The 21267-nt window shown below is 40.0% G+C and overlaps 2 protein-coding genes and 1 long non-coding RNA gene across 3 annotated transcripts; all 3 read right to left on the bottom strand.

Annotated features, from left to right (window-relative positions):
* Window positions 1-303: 303 nt before the first annotated feature.
* LOC120741883 lies at window positions 304-1402 on the bottom strand. Its single transcript, XR_005697710.1, has 3 exons — window positions 1301-1402; window positions 512-680; window positions 304-431 (listed from the first exon to the last, which is right to left on the bottom strand). It is a non-coding gene; the product is annotated as an uncharacterized LOC120741883 (long non-coding RNA).
* A 3648-nt stretch (window positions 1403-5050) lies between these two features.
* LOC120741882 (solute carrier family 22 member 14-like) lies at window positions 5051-5682 on the bottom strand. The gene has a single exon (XM_040044980.1). It carries the CDS (start codon window positions 5674-5676, stop codon window positions 5260-5262), a length of 417 nt encoding a protein of 138 aa, XP_039900914.1. The 5' UTR covers window positions 5677-5682; the 3' UTR covers window positions 5051-5259.
* Window positions 5683-9371: 3689 nt separating this feature from the next.
* LOC120741835 (solute carrier family 22 member 13-like) lies at window positions 9372-21039 on the bottom strand. Its single transcript, XM_040044913.1, has 7 exons — window positions 20347-21039; window positions 20130-20233; window positions 12525-12707; window positions 12225-12442; window positions 9834-9942; window positions 9521-9727; window positions 9372-9432 (listed from the first exon to the last, which is right to left on the bottom strand). The coding sequence occupies exons 1-7, from the start codon at window positions 20719-20721 to the stop codon at window positions 9372-9374; spliced, it is 1257 nt and encodes a 418-aa protein (XP_039900847.1). The 5' UTR covers window positions 20722-21039.
* Window positions 21040-21267: the final 228 nt, after the last annotated feature.

Below are 21267 nucleotides of genomic sequence, written 5' to 3'. Positions count from 1 at the left end.
CCGTTATTCACAGAGTTATTCACTTCAATCTGTGGGAGAAGTCACGCTTGCTGTAACACCATCATAGCAAATTAAGAAAAAGGACTTGAAATGAATCCATCAGTCTAGTTTTTTCCAGTTCCAGTTCAGGGTTGACATTACATACAGTGAGAGACAGCCTGACCAGGTCCCCATTCTATTGCAGGGCTAATACATAGATACATCTCTTGTCATGAATATGTTGAATAGTAAACATAACAAATAAACAGCTATTTTACAGGTGCCATCGATGTTCTTGAAAACTCCTCCCCTGATGAATGTGATTCACTACCTTGTCCAGAAGAGACTCTGACACAGGGTGCTTGTTAATGGCTGCTGCTTTGACAATCAGCTGTTTGGCTTCTTCTTTTCTGCCTCTGCTTAACAGCCACCTGGCTGACTCTGGAATAAACCTGATACAAACAAAATGACACTTCAAACAAAGTCATTTTTAAATGTATAAATGGCTCAATAAATAGAGTGAAATACACACCATATGTAGATAATAAGCACTGCAAGTGGAACTGCTGTGATCAGCTGAGCCAGTCTCCAGTTTCGGATGCCATAGATCATACCAGCGAGGACGCACTCTCCAATTGCACTAAACAGCTGAGTCACACAAGCTCCCCATGATCTTTTGGACGTCCCAATCCATTCAGTGGCTGCAATAAGGAAATATGTTATTTATTTGTTTATTTTAGATTAAGACATCAGCTCAAATGGAACAAAATAAATAAATAACAACAAAAATAAAGTAAAAACATTGCACATCAGCTGCTATGAATATCTTGGCTGACTGTACATATATTTTTCTATTACTGTTTTATACCTAATCAGACAGAACATCTCAGTGTGAATGGATAATGACCCAAACCAACCAACAACAACCCAAGAGTTTCTCAAGTATGTGTTTAGTTGAAGACAAAACTCACTGTCGAAAGATGGACACAAAATTACATAAATGTGTCTTTGTCCTTTGTCCAACATCTTTATGTTTAGAAACTGATTATCTTTTGTCTCTTATGTAAATGTAAATATGTAAAACGGTCACAAAGGCAACAGTAAGATAAAAGTAACAATAAAAATAATAAATGGGAAGAGGTGGAAGTAGAAAGTTTGAATGGAAAATATCAGATCAGTACAGCCTTGTTGGACCTGTAAAACATTATAAGAACATCATCTTAGCCATTGAGAGAACAACTGGCAGATTATTTTACAATGAAAACTACTGTTAGTTGTAGCCTTGTCCAGAAGATGTAAAAAGTTAGTGTACTCTTCATACATAGTATGATGCTGTTGACTCGATATCCTCCAGCTCCAAATCCCACCAGAAACAGAGATACTAAATATAAGTAGACGTTGGGACAGAGAGCTGTTGTCACAGGTGAATACAGACAACAGAACTGCTGGAATCTGAGTTGCTCGTTTGCGGCCGAACCTGAAACACCAAGACAAACACACAGGGATACATTAGCTTCTGTTATGTAAAAAGCAGTGTTGGGGAGTAACGGAATACATGACCCGCTGTTACGTATTTATCAGAATCAGCTTTATTTGTCACAAGCAGGTTGCCCTGCAGTGAAATGGGGACACCCCCCCCCCCCCCCCCCCCCCCCCCCCCCCCGACCTTACACACATAACACAGACATCACATGGGGTTACAAGTCGGAGATCGGTAGCGTTACAGAAAAGAACACTGAAATGTACACAACAACGGGAGGGTACAAGAGGAAAAAAAGAGACCTCCACTCATGCTGTGCTTCCATGGTAGGACAGCACGAGAACAAGAAACAAAAAAACTCCTCTGCACAAAAAAAAAAGCACATGAATGGCCACAGCACAACATTATGAAAGACATGACAAGCCACAGGGTTGGGTAGGGGATATCATAACACAATAAACACAGTGTGCACATCTGATCTGGGACTGCTGCAATCTTTCGACTGCGCCGCCAGCTGACCTGATGTCCACATCATGTGGGAGGTAAGCATCGAAGGCGTTGGAAGGGGAGGGGGGATAATAATAATGGATTGGATTTATATAGCGCTTTTCAAGGCACCCAAAGCGCTTTTACAATACCACTATTCATTCACTCTCACATTCATATACTGGTGGAGGCAGCTACAGTTGTAGCCACAGCTGCCCTGGGGCAGACTGACAGATGCGAGGCTGCCATATCGCGCCATCGGCCCCGCTGGCCAACACCAGTAGGCGGTAGGGTAAAGTGTCTTGCCCAAGGACACAACGACCAGGACAGAGAGCCCAGGGATCGAACCGGCGACCTTCCGGTTACAGATGCGATTCCCAACCCCCTGAGCCACGGTCGCCCAGTGGATGAGTGTAAGTGTATGTGTGTGCGTGTCCATAGTTCAGCAGAGACAGTGTCCTTCGCCCTATCAGGCTAAGTGAACAGTCCTCCAGCCAATCCAGGTGGCCTTGCATGGGATGGGAAGAATAGTCATCACACAGTCATTATCAGGGAGTGATTGTTCGGCTCCAGCCTTGGGCCTGCAGCTGGCGCCGTGGTGGTGTCCGCATTTCGATGTTGGTTTTGTTGATTTTTCATGCGAGCAGCCCAGGAGAATGTCAAGCTGCTCTTTAACACTCTGACGCTGGTCTCTCAATCTCCCGTTGGAGAGCCGTGAGCCTCCCCATGATGGTATCAAACTTCTGTTCCGTGGTGTTGTCATTTTTTTGATTCTGAGACCTCACAACTGCAGTGATCCGTTCCGCGATCTGTTCCAACTCAAGGGTCTCATTTTGAGCAGGCCTTCCGCTCTCTTCTTTCTCCAATAAACCAGGGCCAAGCCAGCTCTGATCAGCAAGAACCCTGTTATCATGGTTCCGAATAGGTAGATATCTTCAGCATCCTCGATCGACAGTCCCGCCAGACACATGACCCTCCAGTTCTGCCACCCGTCCATCGTGTATCCGGCAGGGAAAGTCCCTCCAGGGCACTCAGGCTCTCCTGAGCCCAGACTTCTCGTTGAGAAAAGAGTGTCAATAGCATTCAGAGACCAGTTGATCAAATCCATAATTCTCTTTTAGGTTTTAGAGAACGACAGTGAGAGACTGTTCCAGGGAAAGTAATGCACACGAGACAAGACGAGGACACAGAGGCTAAGCAGGGAAGATAAGGGTAAGGAGGAGAGGAGAAAAAGTGCGACCGCCTTTGCTGAGAGCCAAGCTAGAAAATTTAAAATACAAAATATGAGTAACTGTATTCTGTTACAGTTACCGTTTTAAAAGGTGGTATTCAGAATACAGTTACTTTGTTGAAATAAAGGGATTACACGGCAGTCTTTTCGTGTTTCATATGTTAGGCTGTCCCCTCTCTCTTGTTGGTAACTCCACGCCAGTGGAAACCCAAACAAAACACGCATTAAGAGGCTCTAATGCCTGTGTCTCAATCTCGCGGCCCATGTCACCTCTACATGCAGCCCGCATAATGATGTGAAAGAAATATTTTTTAAAATTAGGTGTTTGTATGGCAAGTAACCTTCAGTAATAGTAATAAATCACACAGCAATAGTACATTCATGTAGTTGTAAAACGCTTGATAATATATTAAGTAATCCAAAGTATTCAGAATACGTTACTCTCATTGACTAACGTAACGGAATATGTTACAAAATACATTTTGGGGCATGCATTCTGTAATCTGTAGTGGAATACATTTTAAAAGTAACCTTCCTAACACTGATCACAAGAGCTGCGGGTTAATGTTGTGCCATTAAAGAGATAACAGTAATGCAATCATGTAAAAATAGAATTTTTTCACGGGCAGTCCTGTGAAAAGCCACACCCCATGTTTCAGTAACACTGAGGAGGGTAAATAGCAAGTGCTGTTAATCAACTGCACTATCACATAAAGACAGACAACCATTTACACAAGAAGCACCAGTTAATGTGACCCTAATAACTGCATGACTTTCAACTGTGAGAGGAAACCAGAGTACCCAGGCAGAACCCACTGCAAACTTGACCAGATAGTGGTTTTGAACCCAGGACCTTCTTGCTGTGTGAGGGAACAGTGTTAATCACTGCGCCACCAAGCTGTCAAGTGAGATTTAAAAAAATAGGAAGGTTATGATTACAAGGCGTGATACAGAATTTTCTGTACGTTTTTGTCCTCGACAGGTTAAACCACAATAAATAGCAACAGCACATATGTGGTGTGTGTACGATTGTCTGCCTCTTATTACCCCAGTGATTTTCCTGTGGTTTGAAATCGTGTATGATCTTGTGAATTTTGTTAGTTCAGTCAACTAACCACTCTAACTAGATTGTATTATGTCATCTCAACAAGAATAAATTAAGTTGCTGAATTTCATGCAAACCCTGCATGATTTAATCATTAACCATAGAAACAACAAGTTTGAATCTTGTTAATGTAACAACCACCCAGTTTCATTTTTTTGAGTGTACCTAGATTTCCCTCAGCATCAATCTGGGGAATTGCTGCCAAAGCAAGTTATTTTTTTCACAGGACTGCACAGAGACTACACAAGAGTCCTCTAAAAACTCTCTTTTCAGATGACTGTATTTGCAGTTTTGTTATGTATGTAGGGAAGCAACCCTTTAACATACTACATTAAAGATCTATAGAAACGCATATGGAATACTGACTTCATACAGATTTCATTGTAAGTCTAATTTAACATCAGCACATCAGGAAAATATGGGTTTATTTGAAAAATATTCCATTCTGTTTCTACTCAGATTTTACACACTGTCCCAACTCTTTGGAAAGAAATATAGTAGAAATGTAGAAATATAGTTTTTTATTTTCAGATACATATATCTTTAATGCTGACTAATTATTAGGTAACATTTAGTTTGCTGAAATCTTGAAGAGTGTGTACAGCAAACTCTTCACACGTCTATTTGTTGTTAAACTTTGAAAAATTTTAAAAATTCTTTGGTTAGGTGTTGCTAAGATAGAGAAGCAAACATTTGTTTTGTAAAGGTGCTGAAAGACAAAAGTTATTCATTCCCTGTGAAATTATATTAAAGTATTTCTGTATTTTGGAACAATGAACTACTGCAAGGAGCACACTTACGATTCAGCAAAAGGTCCAAATACGAGAGAACCAACAAGAACTCCAGCCATGAACATTGCTTGAATCACTTCCACCAAGCTGGCCTGGCCACACACTAGATCAAACTGTGAGTATTTGTAATAATAATAATAATAATAATAATAATAAAACAGACAAACAAAATAATTAATGTAATATTTCATGGAAGTGAGAGATCTACTGAACAACAAATTTCACTTACATCAGTGACTATGGTGGCTTCGTAGAGCATGTTCCCATACACCCATCCATCCTGGCACCCTGTGGTCTCATTGAGTCCGTACTCTCTGATAGTATCAATGTCCCAGCTCACTGGGACAAACATCTCACACTTGCTGAAGGTCCCATCCTCCTCCCGAGGCACGGTCAGGTTGAGCTGCTCCTCTGAGGTCATGTTAGGAGCAGCACTGAGGATCCAGTCTGTGTTGCAGTGTCTGTCTGGATCTGATTGGATGAAAACAAAACTGGCAAAGAGAAAAGTCTGAACAAAGTTTGGAAAGCAAAGTGCGATTAGAGTGATCTTCTGGAATAATCCAAATTCCCCAATGTTCCTTAGAATCTCTCCAAAGTCTGTCATTTTGAGCTTGATGGTGAAGGTCTGAAAAACAAAAAGAGCTGCAGCGCCGACTCATACAGTGACTGTTAATCTTTAACCCAGCTATATTATCTTTTTAGCACACAAGACCCTTTATTTCAATTGTTCTTACTTGAAGGTACTGACCTGCTGTCATGTCAGCACATTCATATATCCTTTATACAACTGTGTAAAAACTCTTATCACTTATCTATATGCTTACAATCTGATCATTTCTTTTAGTGCTGTTTCAAAAGTCATCACACACACACACACGCACGCACGCACGCACGCACGCACGCACGCACACACACACACACACACACACACACACACACACACAAACCCAACCTATTGTTGATTTTAAGTCTGCTGCTGTAAATATGTAAGTTCATTAGGCTGCAGAATATCTGAGTCGGCAGTAAGCAGTAAACAGAGCTAAGTCTCTTAGTGGTGTGTAATCAAAAAAGCTGACACAAAAAAGCAGAGAAAGAGAGACAAGTAATACTGCAAGTCAAAAGAGATGATGTAACAATGTTTGCCTGCAATCAAGAAAGATCATATAGTTTATAATTTATGCCGGAACAGTAAAGGGATTAATGAGTAAAAATGTAACTAAGGAAAAACTAAAGGATTGTTTGCTTTTCGCAGTGTTAGCACACTCAAGGTATAAACTCCAGTTGTATACATTACTCAATAGCAGCTATAAACATTCTCAGTTTATCCAGGAATACATTTGCAAAACAGACATTTAAATGTGTAATGGATGTGTTTCTAATGGAGGTGTTTCTAATGGATGTGTTTCTAATGGAGGTGTTTCTAATGGAGGTGTTTCTACAGTTTGTGTGGATATATTCACAAAAATGTGACTGATTTATACCCAATTAAAAGATTCGGAAATCCCTCTTGTTTCAGTCTTGCATAATATGCAGAACATAAACACTCAATGACCACTTTATTATGTACGCTTACTCAGCTTCTTGTTAAGACACATTGGCAAATGGGCTAGATATGACATTAGGGATGGATGATATGGCCCAAACATAATATCACGATATTTCAGAGTATTCTCATGATAACGATAAATTTAACGATATGACAAAATACAGAAAAAGTTATTAATTTGACAAATTAAACATAACAGGTATATTTTTATATTCTATAAAAAGAAAAACATAGCTAAATTACACAGGTAACTTTAATGTATTCAGTCTTAAAGTATAAAAATAAAAATTCTCCCTCTGTTCTTTGGATTGAAAAAGTTTGTATAAAACATAAGTACTAAAAGAATAAAATAAAATCCACCACAAAATCTAAAGTGCCGTTTAGAAAAATAAAATGAATAATTTTCAAATCTTTTGAGCATAAACAATCAAACAAAAAAATAAGTTGCTTTTAAATGAAGTATAACTTCACTATACTATAACTGTAAATGAAGTATAGGTTTCAAAACATACAACATCCATTTCATATGAAAACTCAAAAAAACAACGCTGCCAATCAGTGGCAAACCATAATTATCACAGTTAATACTTATTCAAGAACACAAGCCTATTAACTGACGCAGGCTTCAGCGCAGGCCTATTACAGGTGACAATGTTCTCTCCTGTGCTGAACAACCTATCAGAGGCTGCACTTTGTGGCTTGGATGCACAAGTACTTTTTTGCCAAATGACTGACCTGAGGACAGTTAACCTCGTGCACTTTCCACCATTTGAGGGGATCATTGTCACCATCTGCTGGGGGACAATCTAGGTCGTTTTTAACTCTGCCTGTCCCTTGGAGATGGTCCCAGTCCTTGCTGCTACCCTCTTAAAAAAGCTTCCAAGGGTCTTCTTTGGCAACTTTGCGCTTTGGCCCAGGTTGTCTTCAGCTGATCTTGAAGCTTGTGGTGGTGTTTCTGATTCTACTGACCACGCAGTAATGATACAGTTTCGCTGACTGCTCATTCTTTGATTGCCTGGCTCTTTACTAGAATCAGGTGTTGATGCTTGAGATTGTGAAATAAATTAGAGGGATTTCCCCCTTTAGATATTATAGCCTTCTTGCACTCCTTACATATTATTGTAGTTTGTTCTGTATCTCCTCGTTTGTATCCAAAATAATTAAACAACACTGAAGAGCTGTGCTTTTGTGAATTAAATCTTCAGCCATAACGTTTTCTTCACCTTAACAACTTTAATAACTTCATGCTGCGTGACCCACGTGACTGTAATCCACTGTGTGATGGGGTGATGTGTTTACACCATGAAATATCATGATATCAAAAAAAAAAAAAAAGAAATTACCTGTATTTTTGTGAATGATATGACATGGCCCACCCTCACCCCAATGGCTTTGAGGGTGTCATTAATTAAACCGTTGCTTAAAAACGCATCACGTGCCCCAGCTGTCTTAGATAATTATAGGCTAATCTCCAACGTTTTTTTTTTTTTATCTCAAATTCTTCCTCACATTATGGAGTTCCACAGGATTCTGTGCAGTTCTGTTTATATTATACATGTTTCACTTAGGAAGTATTATTACGCACAGACATAAATGTTACCACATGTTCACTTATTATGCCAATGATACCAGCTTTACATATCCATGAATCCAGATTACACACACCAATTAGTTTAAACTGCAGTAATGCAGTGATTTGTGCAATATCTCTAAAATTAGAAAGATCCTCTTTAAGAGTGATGATGAAAAACTAGTTCATTAATTTATTACTTCTAGGCTGGACTAGAAGTAACTTACATCAGTAAGTTATCAGGGTCTCCTAAAAAGCCATCAGTTGGCTTCGGGAAACAAAGTGCTGCAGTGAGCAGTGAGAGTACAGACAGGGACTAGAGAATCGAATATATATACAAGGTCTTAAGTAATCTTAAAGACCTCATACTACCATACCACCCCAATAGAGCACTTTGCCCTCATACTACTGGCCTACTTGTGGCTCCTAGGACATAAAGCAGAATGGGAGGCAGTGCCTTTAACGCTATTCTGTGGAACCAGCTCCCAGTTTGCATTCAGCAGACACACACCCTCTCTACTTAGCATTAAAACATTCCTTTTTGATGCAGCTCATAGTTAAGGCTGGATCAGGTGACACTGAGCCTTCACTTAGCTATGCTGCAGAAGGGCTAGGTTGCTGGGACCTTCCCATCATGCAGTGAGCAATGAGTGATTGTTGCTCATTCAGGTCTTTTCACTGGTCATGTGTTTGCACAATATTTCAAAAATAATCACCCAAAATAGTTTCTAATGCTGAGAATGATTATTATAATTATAATTATGCACACAAACTACTTGGTGACATTTAAGAAAAGATCATAGTTTGGATTAAGATTCACCTTCACAAAGTTAAACACATGATAGAATAACAGCAGGGTTGCTTTCAGAATGTGATGCTGCAGCAGTTAATGGGAAACAAGTAGTGGGAATAGTGTTTAATTTTTTCAAGGTGATGGAAACAGTGTTTATTTAATCACTTATTATTACAGTTGGTTCTTTGTACTGCAGAAAGTTAGCCAAAGTTACACTGTCTAAAAACTAAAGTGTTAGCAAAATGATAACTTATTAAGACTGCGGTCTCCTCAGATGTATCTTCAGACCCTGAGTCCAGAACCAGGGACGTCTATAGAACATGATGACTGAGGTTGTGGTTCATTTAAATACATCACATATTTGTAAAGATGAAATCCGTAGAAAAACATCTACATCTTGGTTGAATATGAATGTAGACTGGTAGTTGTTCTTCTTGTGGGACTAACATGTCTGAAAGACATAAAACAGAAACAGATGAAAAAAACGATGACTGACAAAATGACATGTTTGAGATGCTGCAGTAGTTAAACACTGATACCCATTGCGCTCAGCCTCTTCAGTCGTCTCAGGAAGCTCTTTTCTTTTGGTTTCGGGAAGCAAGAAGCCGAGAAATCCACCTATCAACGTAAGGCAGCTGAAGACTGTGATGGGTATGACCGAGTGGTACATGGCCAACAAGTTCAGCAGTGGAGCCAGTAATCCACCTAATCTTGCTGATATGGATCCTAAAGATGTGGCTGTTTGTCTGAAACAGGAGGACAAATGGTATACTCACTAAGTTGGTCTTTTTTTTTCAGCGTTCTTTTCACACAAGTTGTTCACAAACATGAATAAAAACTGTGACTGCTTACCTAACCGATGTTGGAAACAACTCCTGCATAAAGACCATACAAATAGAGCCAGCCCATATCAAGAAAAAACGAGACGAAACAGCTAAAGATGTGACAGCAATGGCGTAACCTGACATAAAGGAAATAAATAAATATCAAAAGTGAACATAAAATTGATAATCAGACAAAAATAAAATGCATTTTGTGATATAACAAAGCTTTTACCATCAGGAACAGCGAGGATAAGTATGGAAGAGACTCCTCCGATCAGAAGGGTTGCTATGAATAATATTTTCCTCCCAAAAATATCCAGCAGCCACATGGAGAGTAAAACAGATGGTACTTCAAAAACACCATAAAGGAGTTGGGTTACAAAGATGCTCAAACCAAAGCTTTCCATGTCTAAGTACAAACTGTAGATGGAAAGGTTCACGGAAAACCTTTAAAAGAGAAGAGAAACACATTTAATCAGACACAAAAGTCCTGTATCATGAACCATTTATAACACATTTATGAATGGCCATTTAATCATCAAAACATCAAATTCAAAAATCAAAATCTTACAATTTAAAAACAGCGACATGTTTTTACATTGAAATATTTCCCTTTAATGTATTAACCTCACTATAGATGTTGAACTTACCATGATAGTATTATAATAAAGAAATATCTGGTCAACAGTGATGATCTGAAGATGATTTTTATTCCTTCGTTATTCACAGAGTTATTCACTTCAATCTGTGGGAGACATAATGTTTATCGTAACACCATTTTAATACTATTGATAATAATGGAGATTTGTTATGCCTCCAGTGGTATTACTTTGAATCAAGGTAGAATTTCTTTTAGCAAATTTAGCACAAAAAAAATAATTAAAAAATGATACACATTGATCAGGTCTCCACTCTAGGCCTAACCCATCGACATCAACACCGTTTACACCTTCTGCAAATTTAGAGTGAGCAATTACCCTAACATGCATGTCTTTAGACTGTGGGAGGAAGTCAAACAGACACGGGCAGAACATACAGACTCACTGTGTTGCCTAAGTCCATATCTCTTGTCCTGAATATGTTGAATAATGAACATAATGTCTTCTCTATTCATGACTCTACTTTCTTTACTTAATTTGTTTATTTGATTAGCAACATTACGCAAAAAACACCAGGGACAGTTTAATGTCACTGGGTGGAGGGGCAGAGGCAGAGCTTAAGCAAAGGACAAAACCTTTAGACACCCCACCACCACCACCATTTGCATGAGTAATAGTGGAGGACTGACTCTTTAGTAGTCAGAGGTTATTGCCATCTTGATGAAAACGGCATAAAAGTCCATTATAAGAAAGCCTGTGCAAACTTTATTGAAAAATAATTAAAAGAATACCAGGCATGGTACCAAATCTAACCAGTGTTGGTCAAGTTACTTGAAAATAGTAATTAGTTACTAATTACTGACTACTTCTCCAAGAAAGTAATTCCGTTACTTTACTGATTACTTATTTTCAAAAGTAATTAGTTACTCTGTTACTTAGTTACTTGTTAAAAACATGATACACAACCTCAATACATTACAAAGCAATAGACCTTTCGGCCCCGTTCTACTTTTTCTGCATAATCCATCATAAAAAATGGAATCAAATGAAAAAATTCTCCTTTTAAAACTTGTTTTATTAGTTTTAATCTTTTAACTTTATGAACATTGCATCAAGCAAAAATTAAATTATATGCAACAGTCTTTGACTTGAAGAAATTGTTTAACTTTTAAACCTATTTTCTGCATATTCCAGCATGTAAAATGAAGTAATTGTTTGTGTTTACACTTAGTCTTTCAAATAGATGCAAGTAAAAAACAGCAAGAAATAAATAAAGTCAAAGGTTCGGCAGCACTAAGTCCTGTCGTTCTTAAATCGATTGTCACCTGTTTAGCAGGAGTGGGGCCGGTGGAGGTTTGGCCGGTGCTGCAGCGGTCATGTCAGTGGGGGGATCCGGGGATTTCTCTGTGAATTTCACACTCCTGTGGCAGGGTGCTCGGTGCTTGCACAGATTTGAAGTTTAATTTTTCGCTGTAGAAAGAAGTTTTCTTCCCACGCAGAGTGAACAGTGGTCGCTAATGTTTTTGTCATTTTTTATGGAATGAAGCTAAAAGTAATGTCAGGACTTCCACGCTTTAAACGCTGCATGGTCGTACACTAGCCCGCATTGTTGATCTACACATGTCTGTTGCTGCAACGGACGTCATACACTCGCACGTCATTGTCATGAGACACTCTCACAAATAAAATCACTGTTTAGGAACGCAGTAACGCAGCGTGCTTACGGGAAAGTAACAGAAATCTAATTGCTTTTTTTGCAATAGAAATCCCTTTCTTTACTTATTACTTGAAAAAGTAATCAGATTACAGTAACCCGTTACTGCCCATCTCTGAATATAACACACTTATTTTCAGGTATTTTACAGGTGTCATCCGATGTTCTTGAAAACTCCTCCCCTGTTGAATGTGATTCACTACCTTGTCCAGAAGAGACTCTGACACAGGGTGCTTGTTAATGGCTGCTGCTTTGACAATCAGCTGTTTGGCTTCTTCTTTTCTGCCTCTGCTTAACAGCCACCTGGCTGACTCTGGAATAAACCTGATAGGAAGAAAATTGAACTTCAAACAAACAGACATTTTGAAATGTATAAATGGCTCAATAAAAAGAGTGAAATACACACCATATGTAGATAATAAGCACTGCAAGCGGAACTGCTGTGATCAGCTGAGCCAGTCTCCAGTTTCGGATGCCATAGATCATACCAGCGAGGACGCACTCTCCAATTGCATTAAACAGCTGAGTCACACAAGTTCCCCATGATCTTTTGGACGTCCCAATCCATTCAGTGGCTGTAATAAGGAAAATATGTTAATTGCTATTTGTTTATTTTAGATTAAGACATCAGCTCAAATGGAACAAAATAAATAAATAACAACAAAAATAAGTAAAAACATTGCACATCAGCTGCTATGAATATCTCGGCTGACTGTACATATATTTTTCTATTACTGTTTTATACCTAATCAGACAGAACATCTCAGTGTGAATGGATAATGACCCAAACCAACCAACAACAACCCAAGAGTTTCTCAAGTATGTGTTTAGTTGAAGACAAAACTCACTGTCGAAAGATGAACACAAGATTACATAAATGTGTCTTTGTCCTTTGTCCAACATCTTTATGTTTAGAAACTGATTATGATGATGAGATGATGATGAGATGAGATAGCCTTTATTTGTCAGTTGCGGGTCTTATTTGTCGAGATGACAGACCTTGCCGACCGTACATACAATACACAAACATCACATTGGGGAGACAGGTCAGGCTAGGTAGCGAGGAAAAAAACATCGAAATGTGTAACACAAAAGGATAATACACGAATGCACAGATATCAACACACCATAGCACAATAAACACAGACAAGCAACATGGGAAAGTGTTCCAGTGTGTACATCTGATCTGGGACCGCTGCAATCTTCGACTGCGCCTCCAGCTGACCCGATGTCCACATCAGAGGGGTAAGCATTGGAGGTGGCGTTGGATCCGGGGTAGGGAGGGTGATGCGTCAGTGAGTGCTTGTCAGTATCAGTATATGCATGTGTGTGCGTGTCCATAGTTCATCTGAGACAGTGTCCTTCGCCCTGCCAGGCTAAGTAAACAATCTTCCAGCCAACCCAGGTGGCCTTGCATGGAATGGGAAGGAGCAGACTCAACACAGTCGTTATCAGGGAGTTTTTGTTCAGCTTCAGCCTTGAGCCCACAGCTGGCGCCGAAGGGGTAGCCGGATTATGATGGTCATTTTTCATTTGCAACAACTCATGAGAATTTCAAGCTGTTCTTTAACACTCCGACACTGGTCTCTCAATCTCCCGTTGGATAGCCGCGAGTTTCTCCATGATGTTATTAACCTTCAGTTCCCTGGTCTTGTCATTCTTTTGCTCAAAGAGCAGATTCTGAGAACTCACGACTGCAGTCAGCTGTTCCAAGATGTAATCCAACTTCTACTCAGAGGTGTTATTCTGAGTATTCACGGCAGCCACAAGCTTCTCCAAGATCTTAACCATGCTGCACTCAGTGAGCCGATTCTGAGAAGTCGCGCCTCGCCCCATCATTTCAATCCCAGCGGGCAGCCTTGGGGGGGTTTGAACAGCCAGTTCCGCTTTCTTAATTCTCCGATAAGCCAGGGCCAAGCCAGCTCCGATCAGCAAGACCCCTGTTATCATGGTTCCGAATAGGTAGATATCTTCAGCGTCCTCGATCGACAGTCCCGCCAGGCACATGATCCTCCATGTCTGCCACCCGTCCATCGTGTATCCAGCGGGGAAAGTCCCTCCAGGGCACTCGGGCTCTCCCGAGCCCAGACTTCTCGCTGAGAAAAGGGTGTCAATAGCATTCAGAGACCAGTTGATCAAATCCATAATTCTCTTTTAGGTTTTAGAAGCAGACTGTGAGAGAGTGTTCCAGGGAAAGTAATACAAAAAACACGAGACTAGACAAGGACATACAGTGGGGCAAAAAAGTATTTAGTCAGCCACCGATTGTGCAAGTTCCCCCACCTAAAATGATGACAGAGGTCAGTAATTTGCACCAGAGGTACACTTCAACTGTGAGAGACAGAATGTGAAAAAAAAATCCATGAATCCACATGGTAGGATTTGTAAAGAATTTATTCGTAAATCAGGGTGGAAAATAAGTATTTGGTCAATAACAAAAATACAACTCAATACTTTGTAACATAACCTTTGTTGGCAATAACAGAGGTCAAACGTTTACTATAGGTCTTTACCAGGTTTGCACACACAGTAGCTGGTATTTTGGCCCATTCCTCCATGCAGATCTTCTCGAGAGCAGTGATGTTTTGGGGCTGTCGCCGAGCAACACGGACTTTCAACTCCCGCCACAGATTTTCTATGGGGTTGAGGTCTGGAGACTGGCCAGGCCACTCCAGGACTTTCAAATGCTTCTTACGGAGCCACTCCTTTGTTGCCCGGGCGGTGTGTTTTGGATCATTGTCATGTTGGAAGACCCAGCCTCGTTTCATCTTCAAAGTTCTCACTGATGGAAGGAGGTTTTGGCTCAAAATCTCACGATACATGGCCCCATTCATTCTGTCCTTAACACGGATCAGTCGTCCTGTCCCCTTGGCAGAAAAACAGCCCCATAGCAGGATGTTTCCACCCCCATGCTTCACAGTAGGTATGGTGTTCTTGGGATGCAACTCAGTATTCTTCTTCCTCCAAACACGACGAGTTGAGTTTATACCAAAAAGTTCTACTTTGGTTTCATCTGACCACATGACATTCTCCCAATCCTCTGCTGTATCATCCATGTGCTCTCTGGCAAACTTCAGACGGGCCTGGACATGCACTGGCTTCAGCAGCGGAACACGTCTGGCACTGCGGGATTTGATTCCCTGCCGTTGTAGTGTGTTACTGATGGTGACCTTTGTTACTTTGGTCCCAGCTCTCTGCAGGTCATTCACCAGGTCCCCCCGTGTGGTTCTGGGATCTTTGCTCACCGTTCTCATGATCATTTTGACCCCACGGGATGAGATCTTGCGTGGAGCCCCAGATCGAGGGAGATTATCAGTGGTCTTGTATGTCTTCCATTTTCTGATGATTGCTCCCACAGTTGATTTTTTCACACCAAGCTGCTTGCCTATTGCAGATTCACTCTTCCCAGTCTGGTGCAGGTCTACAATACTTTTCCTGGTGTCCTTCGAAAGCTCTTTGGTCTTGGCCATGGCGGAGTTTGGAGTCTGACTGTTTGAGGCTGTGGACAGGTGTCTTTTATACAGATGATGAATTCAAACAGGTGCCATTCATACAGGTAACGAGTGGGGGACAGAAAAGCTTCTTACAGAAGACGTTACAGGTCTGTGAGAGCCAGAGATTTTCCTTGTTTGAGGTGACCAAATACTTATTTTCCACCCTAATTTACGAATAAATTCTTTACAAATCCTACCATGTGAATTCATGGATTTTTTTTTTCACATTCTGTCTCTCACAGTTGAAGTGTACCTCTGGTGCAAATTACTGATCTCTGTCATCATTTTAAGTGGGGGAACTTGCACAATCGGTGGCTGACTAAATACTTTTTTGCCCCACTGTAAGAGCTAAGCAGGGAAGATAAGGGAGAGGAGAGGAGAAAAAGTGCATCCGCCTCCTCCGAGAGCCAGCAGAGTACATCTTTTGTCTCATATGTAAATTTAAATATGTAAAATGGTCACAAAGGCAACAGTAAGATAAAAGTAACAATAAAAATAATAAATGGGAAGAGGTGGAAGTAGAAAGTGTAAATGGAAAATTTGAGAAAATTGGAAAATTGGAAAAATTTGGAAAATATCAGATCAGTACAGCCTTGCTGGACCTCTAAAACATTACAAGAACATCATCTTAGCCATTGAGAGAACAAGTGGCAGATTATTTTACAGTTACAACGATTGTTAGTTGCAAAGTTTGTGCAAAGTTAGTTTACTCTTCATACACAGTATGATGCTGTTGACTCGATATCCTCCAGCTCCAAATCCCACCAGAAACAGAGATACTAAATATAAGTAGACGTTGGGACAGAGAGCTGTTGTCACGGTGAATACAGACAACAGAACTGCTGGAATCTGAGTTGCTCGTTTGCGGCCGAACCTGAAACACCAAAACAAACACACAGAGATACATTAGCTTCTGTTATGATACTAAGCACACTAAATCACAAGAGCTGCTGGTTAATGTAGCATCATTACAGAGATAACAGTAATGCAATCATGTAAAAATAGTTTTTTATGGGACTCTGTGCAGTCATGTTGGAGTCTCTCCCTGTACTGGCCACATCTCGAGTTTTTTACTGGCCTATAGAGGTACAAGACATTCCTTTAATTGGAGAGGGTCATGAGCATGCAAACAACACAAACATGCAACATATAAAAACAAACTAATAAATTACACAGAAAACACACAGAACACAACATTAAATTACTTAAACTGCTTGACAGGGGCAGCTGAATGAAGAAATAAAACCACTATGGTAGGGAACCAGAGCTAAGAGATAAGCTTCTTATATTTGCAAAGTTACATTTGAATAAAACTACAAGACCTTTGAAACAGGAGGCAGTTTAGCACACTGGTTGTCTTATGGCTAAAAATACAGCAGCCTGGGTTTGAGTGTGACCTTTGAGGGTGACCTTGCTGCATGTCTTCCCCTTTTTCCCTTCTCTCTTTCCCGTTCAATTCAATTCAATTCAATTTTATTTATATAGCGCCAAATCACAACAAAAGTCGCCTCAAGGCGCTTCATAACGGTCTATCCTGTCTACTGTCTACCCCCCCCCCCCCCAAAAAAAACAAACAAACAAAACAAAACAAAACAAGACAAAACAAAACAAAAACACAGCACACATGCACAAACACCTCGTACGAACTGTCAAGCACAGCGGTGGAGGAGTGACGATGATTGTTTTGTAGCCACAGCATTTGGCCATCTTGCAATCGTTGATACAACCATGAACCTTTCTCCATACCAAAGCATTCTTGAGTCAAATGGGAGGGCAACAGCTGTCCAACAGCTAAAGCTTGGCTGAAATAGTCATGCAACACAACAATGATCCCAAGCACAGAAGCAAATCTACAAAAGAATGACTGAAAAAGAAAAGAATCAAGGTGCTGCAATGGCCCAGTCCAGACCTCAACCTGATGTTTGACCTCTCTTCTTCAGTTCTAAGAGCGAATGGTGGAGAGTCCCAGATTTTAGGCCTTAGTGGGAGTTGTCAATTAAGGGGGTCGTTGACCCATTATTGATCACGTGCCTCAGCAAATGAGCCGAGGTGTAAAAAAGAGTGTGGTGTCATTATCAGCAGAGGTTTTGGATGAAACCATGTGAGACCTTGCCTCATCCTATCATGTGACCTATTGAGATCAACTGACGCAAGATTTGAGTTGGCATTAAGGCACCTGGGAAGGGATCTCAAAACTGGATTGTAGGTAGCAGAGAATTGGTGCAGTAAGCCACCCCCTCTGTTCAAAGATGGTCATTCACAGTGGACATAGATGGCTTCTTTCACTCCACTTTCGAACCATGTGTCTTGGTCCTTTAGATGCAGATGTACAGCTCAGTCTCGTCCAGTAGAGGTGGCTCTTCTATGTTGTGCCATGGGTTTGTGAAGTGGCTCTGTGGTTTTTCCTGTGTAGAGGTCTGAGCACTCCTTGCTGCACTGCACAGCACACACTACGTTGTTTAGTTTGTGTTTGGGAGTTTTGTCCTTGGGATGAACCAGTTTTTGTCTGAGTGTGTGCATGGGTCTGAAGGACACTGGGATGTGCACTTCTTGAGAACCGTCTATAAGCACGACATCTCAGTGCATCCCAGTGCACTTTAAACCCAGCCACAATAAAAATAAATAGGTCACTAAGATAAAGGTCACTATGATTACTATGTTACTATGAGCTGGATGGCTGGAAACCTACACAGACGTTTCTTCAAGTTATCTCCTCAAGATGGTTCTGCAGGCTGCTGAATCATCGGGCGCACACAGAACTGCACAGAGTCCCCTCAAACTTATTTACATGATTGCATGTGCAGTTTTGATATATATGCAGGGAAGCGACATTTTAACGGACTGCATTAAAGTATTAACATAAGGCAATAGAGTACATACTTAAATTATTTATTGATTTATGAAATACACATACTAGATTCCATTCTAAGTCTAATCCAACACAATTGTGGAACATTCATGTTATAGAAACATTATAATATTTATTTGGTAACTGTCAGCTCATAGTCAGAATGTAAGATTCAGAGAATCTGGAGATATCTCTGTGCAATGCTGAAAATAAGTTTTTCAAATGTGTTGTTGCAGTCAAATGCAAAATGAGCAAATATTTTCCTTAAAATAGCATTAATTTAATATATTTTCTGTGTTCCATTGGGAAAAAAATACAGGTTTATTAGATTCGCAAATCAAAGCATATGACTCAAAATTAGTATTTATTTTTGAAGTTAGTGAAAATATTTATTTGATTAGCTGTTGCTAAGGTATCAAACCTAACAAATTAAAAGAGACATTTGTTTTGTGAATGTGTTAACAGACAAAAGTTATTCATTCAGTGTAAAATTATATTAACCTCTTAAGCCCCCAAGCCTAACTGATCTCCTGCCTTTTGCCCCCGTATCAGGGGGCGTTGGGGCTTAAGAGGTTAAAGCAGTGATGTACTGTCAGGACAAGCAAGGCAAGCTCTGCTTGTCCTAAAAATAGACATAAATAAAATGTACCAAAGTAAAGCAGTCACTCTCCTTTCATCTCAGACATGATGGATGTATGGAGCTTTATGACAGTGCTTGTCATAAAGCTCCTCAACTGTTTGCCTCTTGTGGCTGCAGTTGCCTATTGTCACTGAAAGCTCTGCTTGTTTACTGCTCATAGAAACTGTGGTTCTCTCTGCTTTACAGCTGCGTCTGGCTTCCATTAACAATGACCTCAGCTTGGTAAGATGAAAGGCTCCTCCCTTTTTTCTGGTGCTATGCACGTGTGCAAACAGCTGGTCTGACAGTAACCTGATGAAAAACCAGCATGCGAGGCAAGCTGCTGCTGGCTCTGCTTTTACTGCTTTGAGGTCAATTACAATTTACACTCTGTATGGAAACATAGTAAGCATTACCAAGCAAATGAGCTTCAGTGCTTTATCTGTGTAACAGGTGGGTTTCTGTTTGCGAACGTGACCAACACATGTGATGTAGAGAATACAGAGCGTGGAAATTTTAATATACTTTTTTGAAAAGGCCTGTGTTTTTGAACTCATCCATTTAATGCAGTTTTCTGCAGAATAAATATGAATAATTATTTTGACTTGTAATATTTTATGCACAATTATACAGTAATAAAGGTTTATGTGTATAGAGGTATTTTCAAGATTTGCTTCTTTTCCTAAAGGAATGGTTTGAAACATTTCTCAGTCACTCATCTTTTTCAGCTAATAGTAAATTATTTTTGGTAATATAGCAGATATTTATTTATTTAACTGTAGAAGTATTAATAATTTACGATTTTTCAGCCAGGAAGGAGTGCAGAAAGATAAAGATGTTTATGTACAGTGTAGACTGTTAGTGCAAACAATATCTTTTAATTTGATACGACTGAGCTTGTGAAGCTGCAAAATAATGGAGGAAGATGTTTTCATGTATGTGTGTATTGGAGTGGAGGGACTGTATTCGCTTGCCTTTCCATAAAAAGCTGCCATATTTCTGTATTTTGGTGCAAAAGGAACCATGAACTACTGCAAGGAGCACACTTACGATTCAGCAAAAGGTCCAAACATCAGGGAGCCAACAAGAACTCCAGCCATGAATACTGCTTGAATCACTTCCACCAAGCTGGCCTGGCCACACACTAGATCAAACTGTGAAAAAAATTAATATAATAATAATAACAATAACAATAATAAAACAAAAAAATAATTAATGTAATGTTTCATGGAGGTGAGAGATCTACTGAACAACAAATTTCACTTACATCAGTGACTATGGTGGCTTCATACAGCATGTTCCCATACACCCATCCATCCTGGCACCCTGTGGTCTCATTGAGTCCGTACTCTCTGATAGTATCAATGTCCCAGCTCACTGGGACAAACATCTCACACTTGCTGAAGGTCCCATCCTCCTCCCGAGGCACGGTCAGGTTGAGCTGCTCCTCTGAGGTCATGTTAGGAGCAGCACTGAGGATCCAGTCTGTGTTGCAGTGTCTGTCTGGATCTGATTGGATGAAAACAAAACTGGCATAGAGAAAAGTCTGAACAAAGTTTGGAAAGCAAAGTGCGATTAGAGTGATCTTCTGGAATAATCCAAATTCCCCAATGTTCCTTAGAATCTCTCCAAAGTCTGTCATTTTGAGCTTGATGGTGAAGGTCTGAAAAACAAAAAGAGCTGCAGCGCAGACTCATACAGTGACTGTTAATCTTTAACCCAGCTATATTATCTTTTTTAGCACACGGAGCTCATTATTTAAATTTTTTTTTACCTGAACATACTGAACTGCTGTCATGTCACCACATTCAGGGCTCTTTCAAAAGTCATTACACACACACATAAACACAATTTCTGATTTTAAATCTGCTGCTTTAAATCTAAAATCATCAGGCTAAAGCATCTCTGAGTTAGTAGTAAGCACTGAACAGAGCGGAGTGATAAAGTGGTGCCTTCATTTGCAGTTTATTTACATTTTTTAAGTTAACAGACCTAAGTCTCTCTCAAACCAGCAGTTTGAACCGCAAGAGTCAGACCTTTCTGCTTAAATCTATCCAGAACACTGAAGCTGACCGCTGTCAACATACCTAATTAGAGGTGAAAATATGCTTTTTCTCCTTTACTTCTTATATGTGTTCAGGGCCTAATGTGCATTTTCTAGTTTTATTTTAGGAAATCTAATTCTCAT

The sequence above is a fragment of the Simochromis diagramma genome, unplaced genomic scaffold (genome assembly GCF_900408965.1).
Source record: "Simochromis diagramma unplaced genomic scaffold, fSimDia1.1 OVJJ01000663.1, whole genome shotgun sequence".
Lineage (NCBI taxonomy): Eukaryota > Metazoa > Chordata > Actinopteri > Cichliformes > Cichlidae > Simochromis > Simochromis diagramma.
The sequence above is the reverse complement of the archived record's forward strand: the minus strand, read 5'-3'. Positions and strand labels throughout refer to the sequence as shown.

What these genes read in the sequence shown, in the direction of transcription:
- LOC120741882 (XM_040044980.1), bottom strand. Translation starts at nt 5,676, where the DNA reads ATGACAGACTTTGGAGAGATTCTAAGGAACATTGGGGAATTTGGATTA.
- LOC120741835 (XM_040044913.1), bottom strand. Translation starts at nt 20,721, where the DNA reads ATGACAGACTTTGGAGAGATTCTAAGGAACATTGGGGAATTTGGATTA. An exon ending in TTTGGACCTTTTGCTGAATC is followed by an intron (nt 12,708 to 20,129) that starts GTAAGTGTGCTC and finishes CAATTAACATAT; the next exon opens with TTTCCTTATTACAGCCACTG. An exon ending in GTTATATTCAGAGATGGGCA is followed by an intron (nt 9,943 to 12,224) that starts GTAACGGGTTAC and finishes CCTTTATGTCAG; the next exon opens with GTTACGCCATTGCTGTCACA.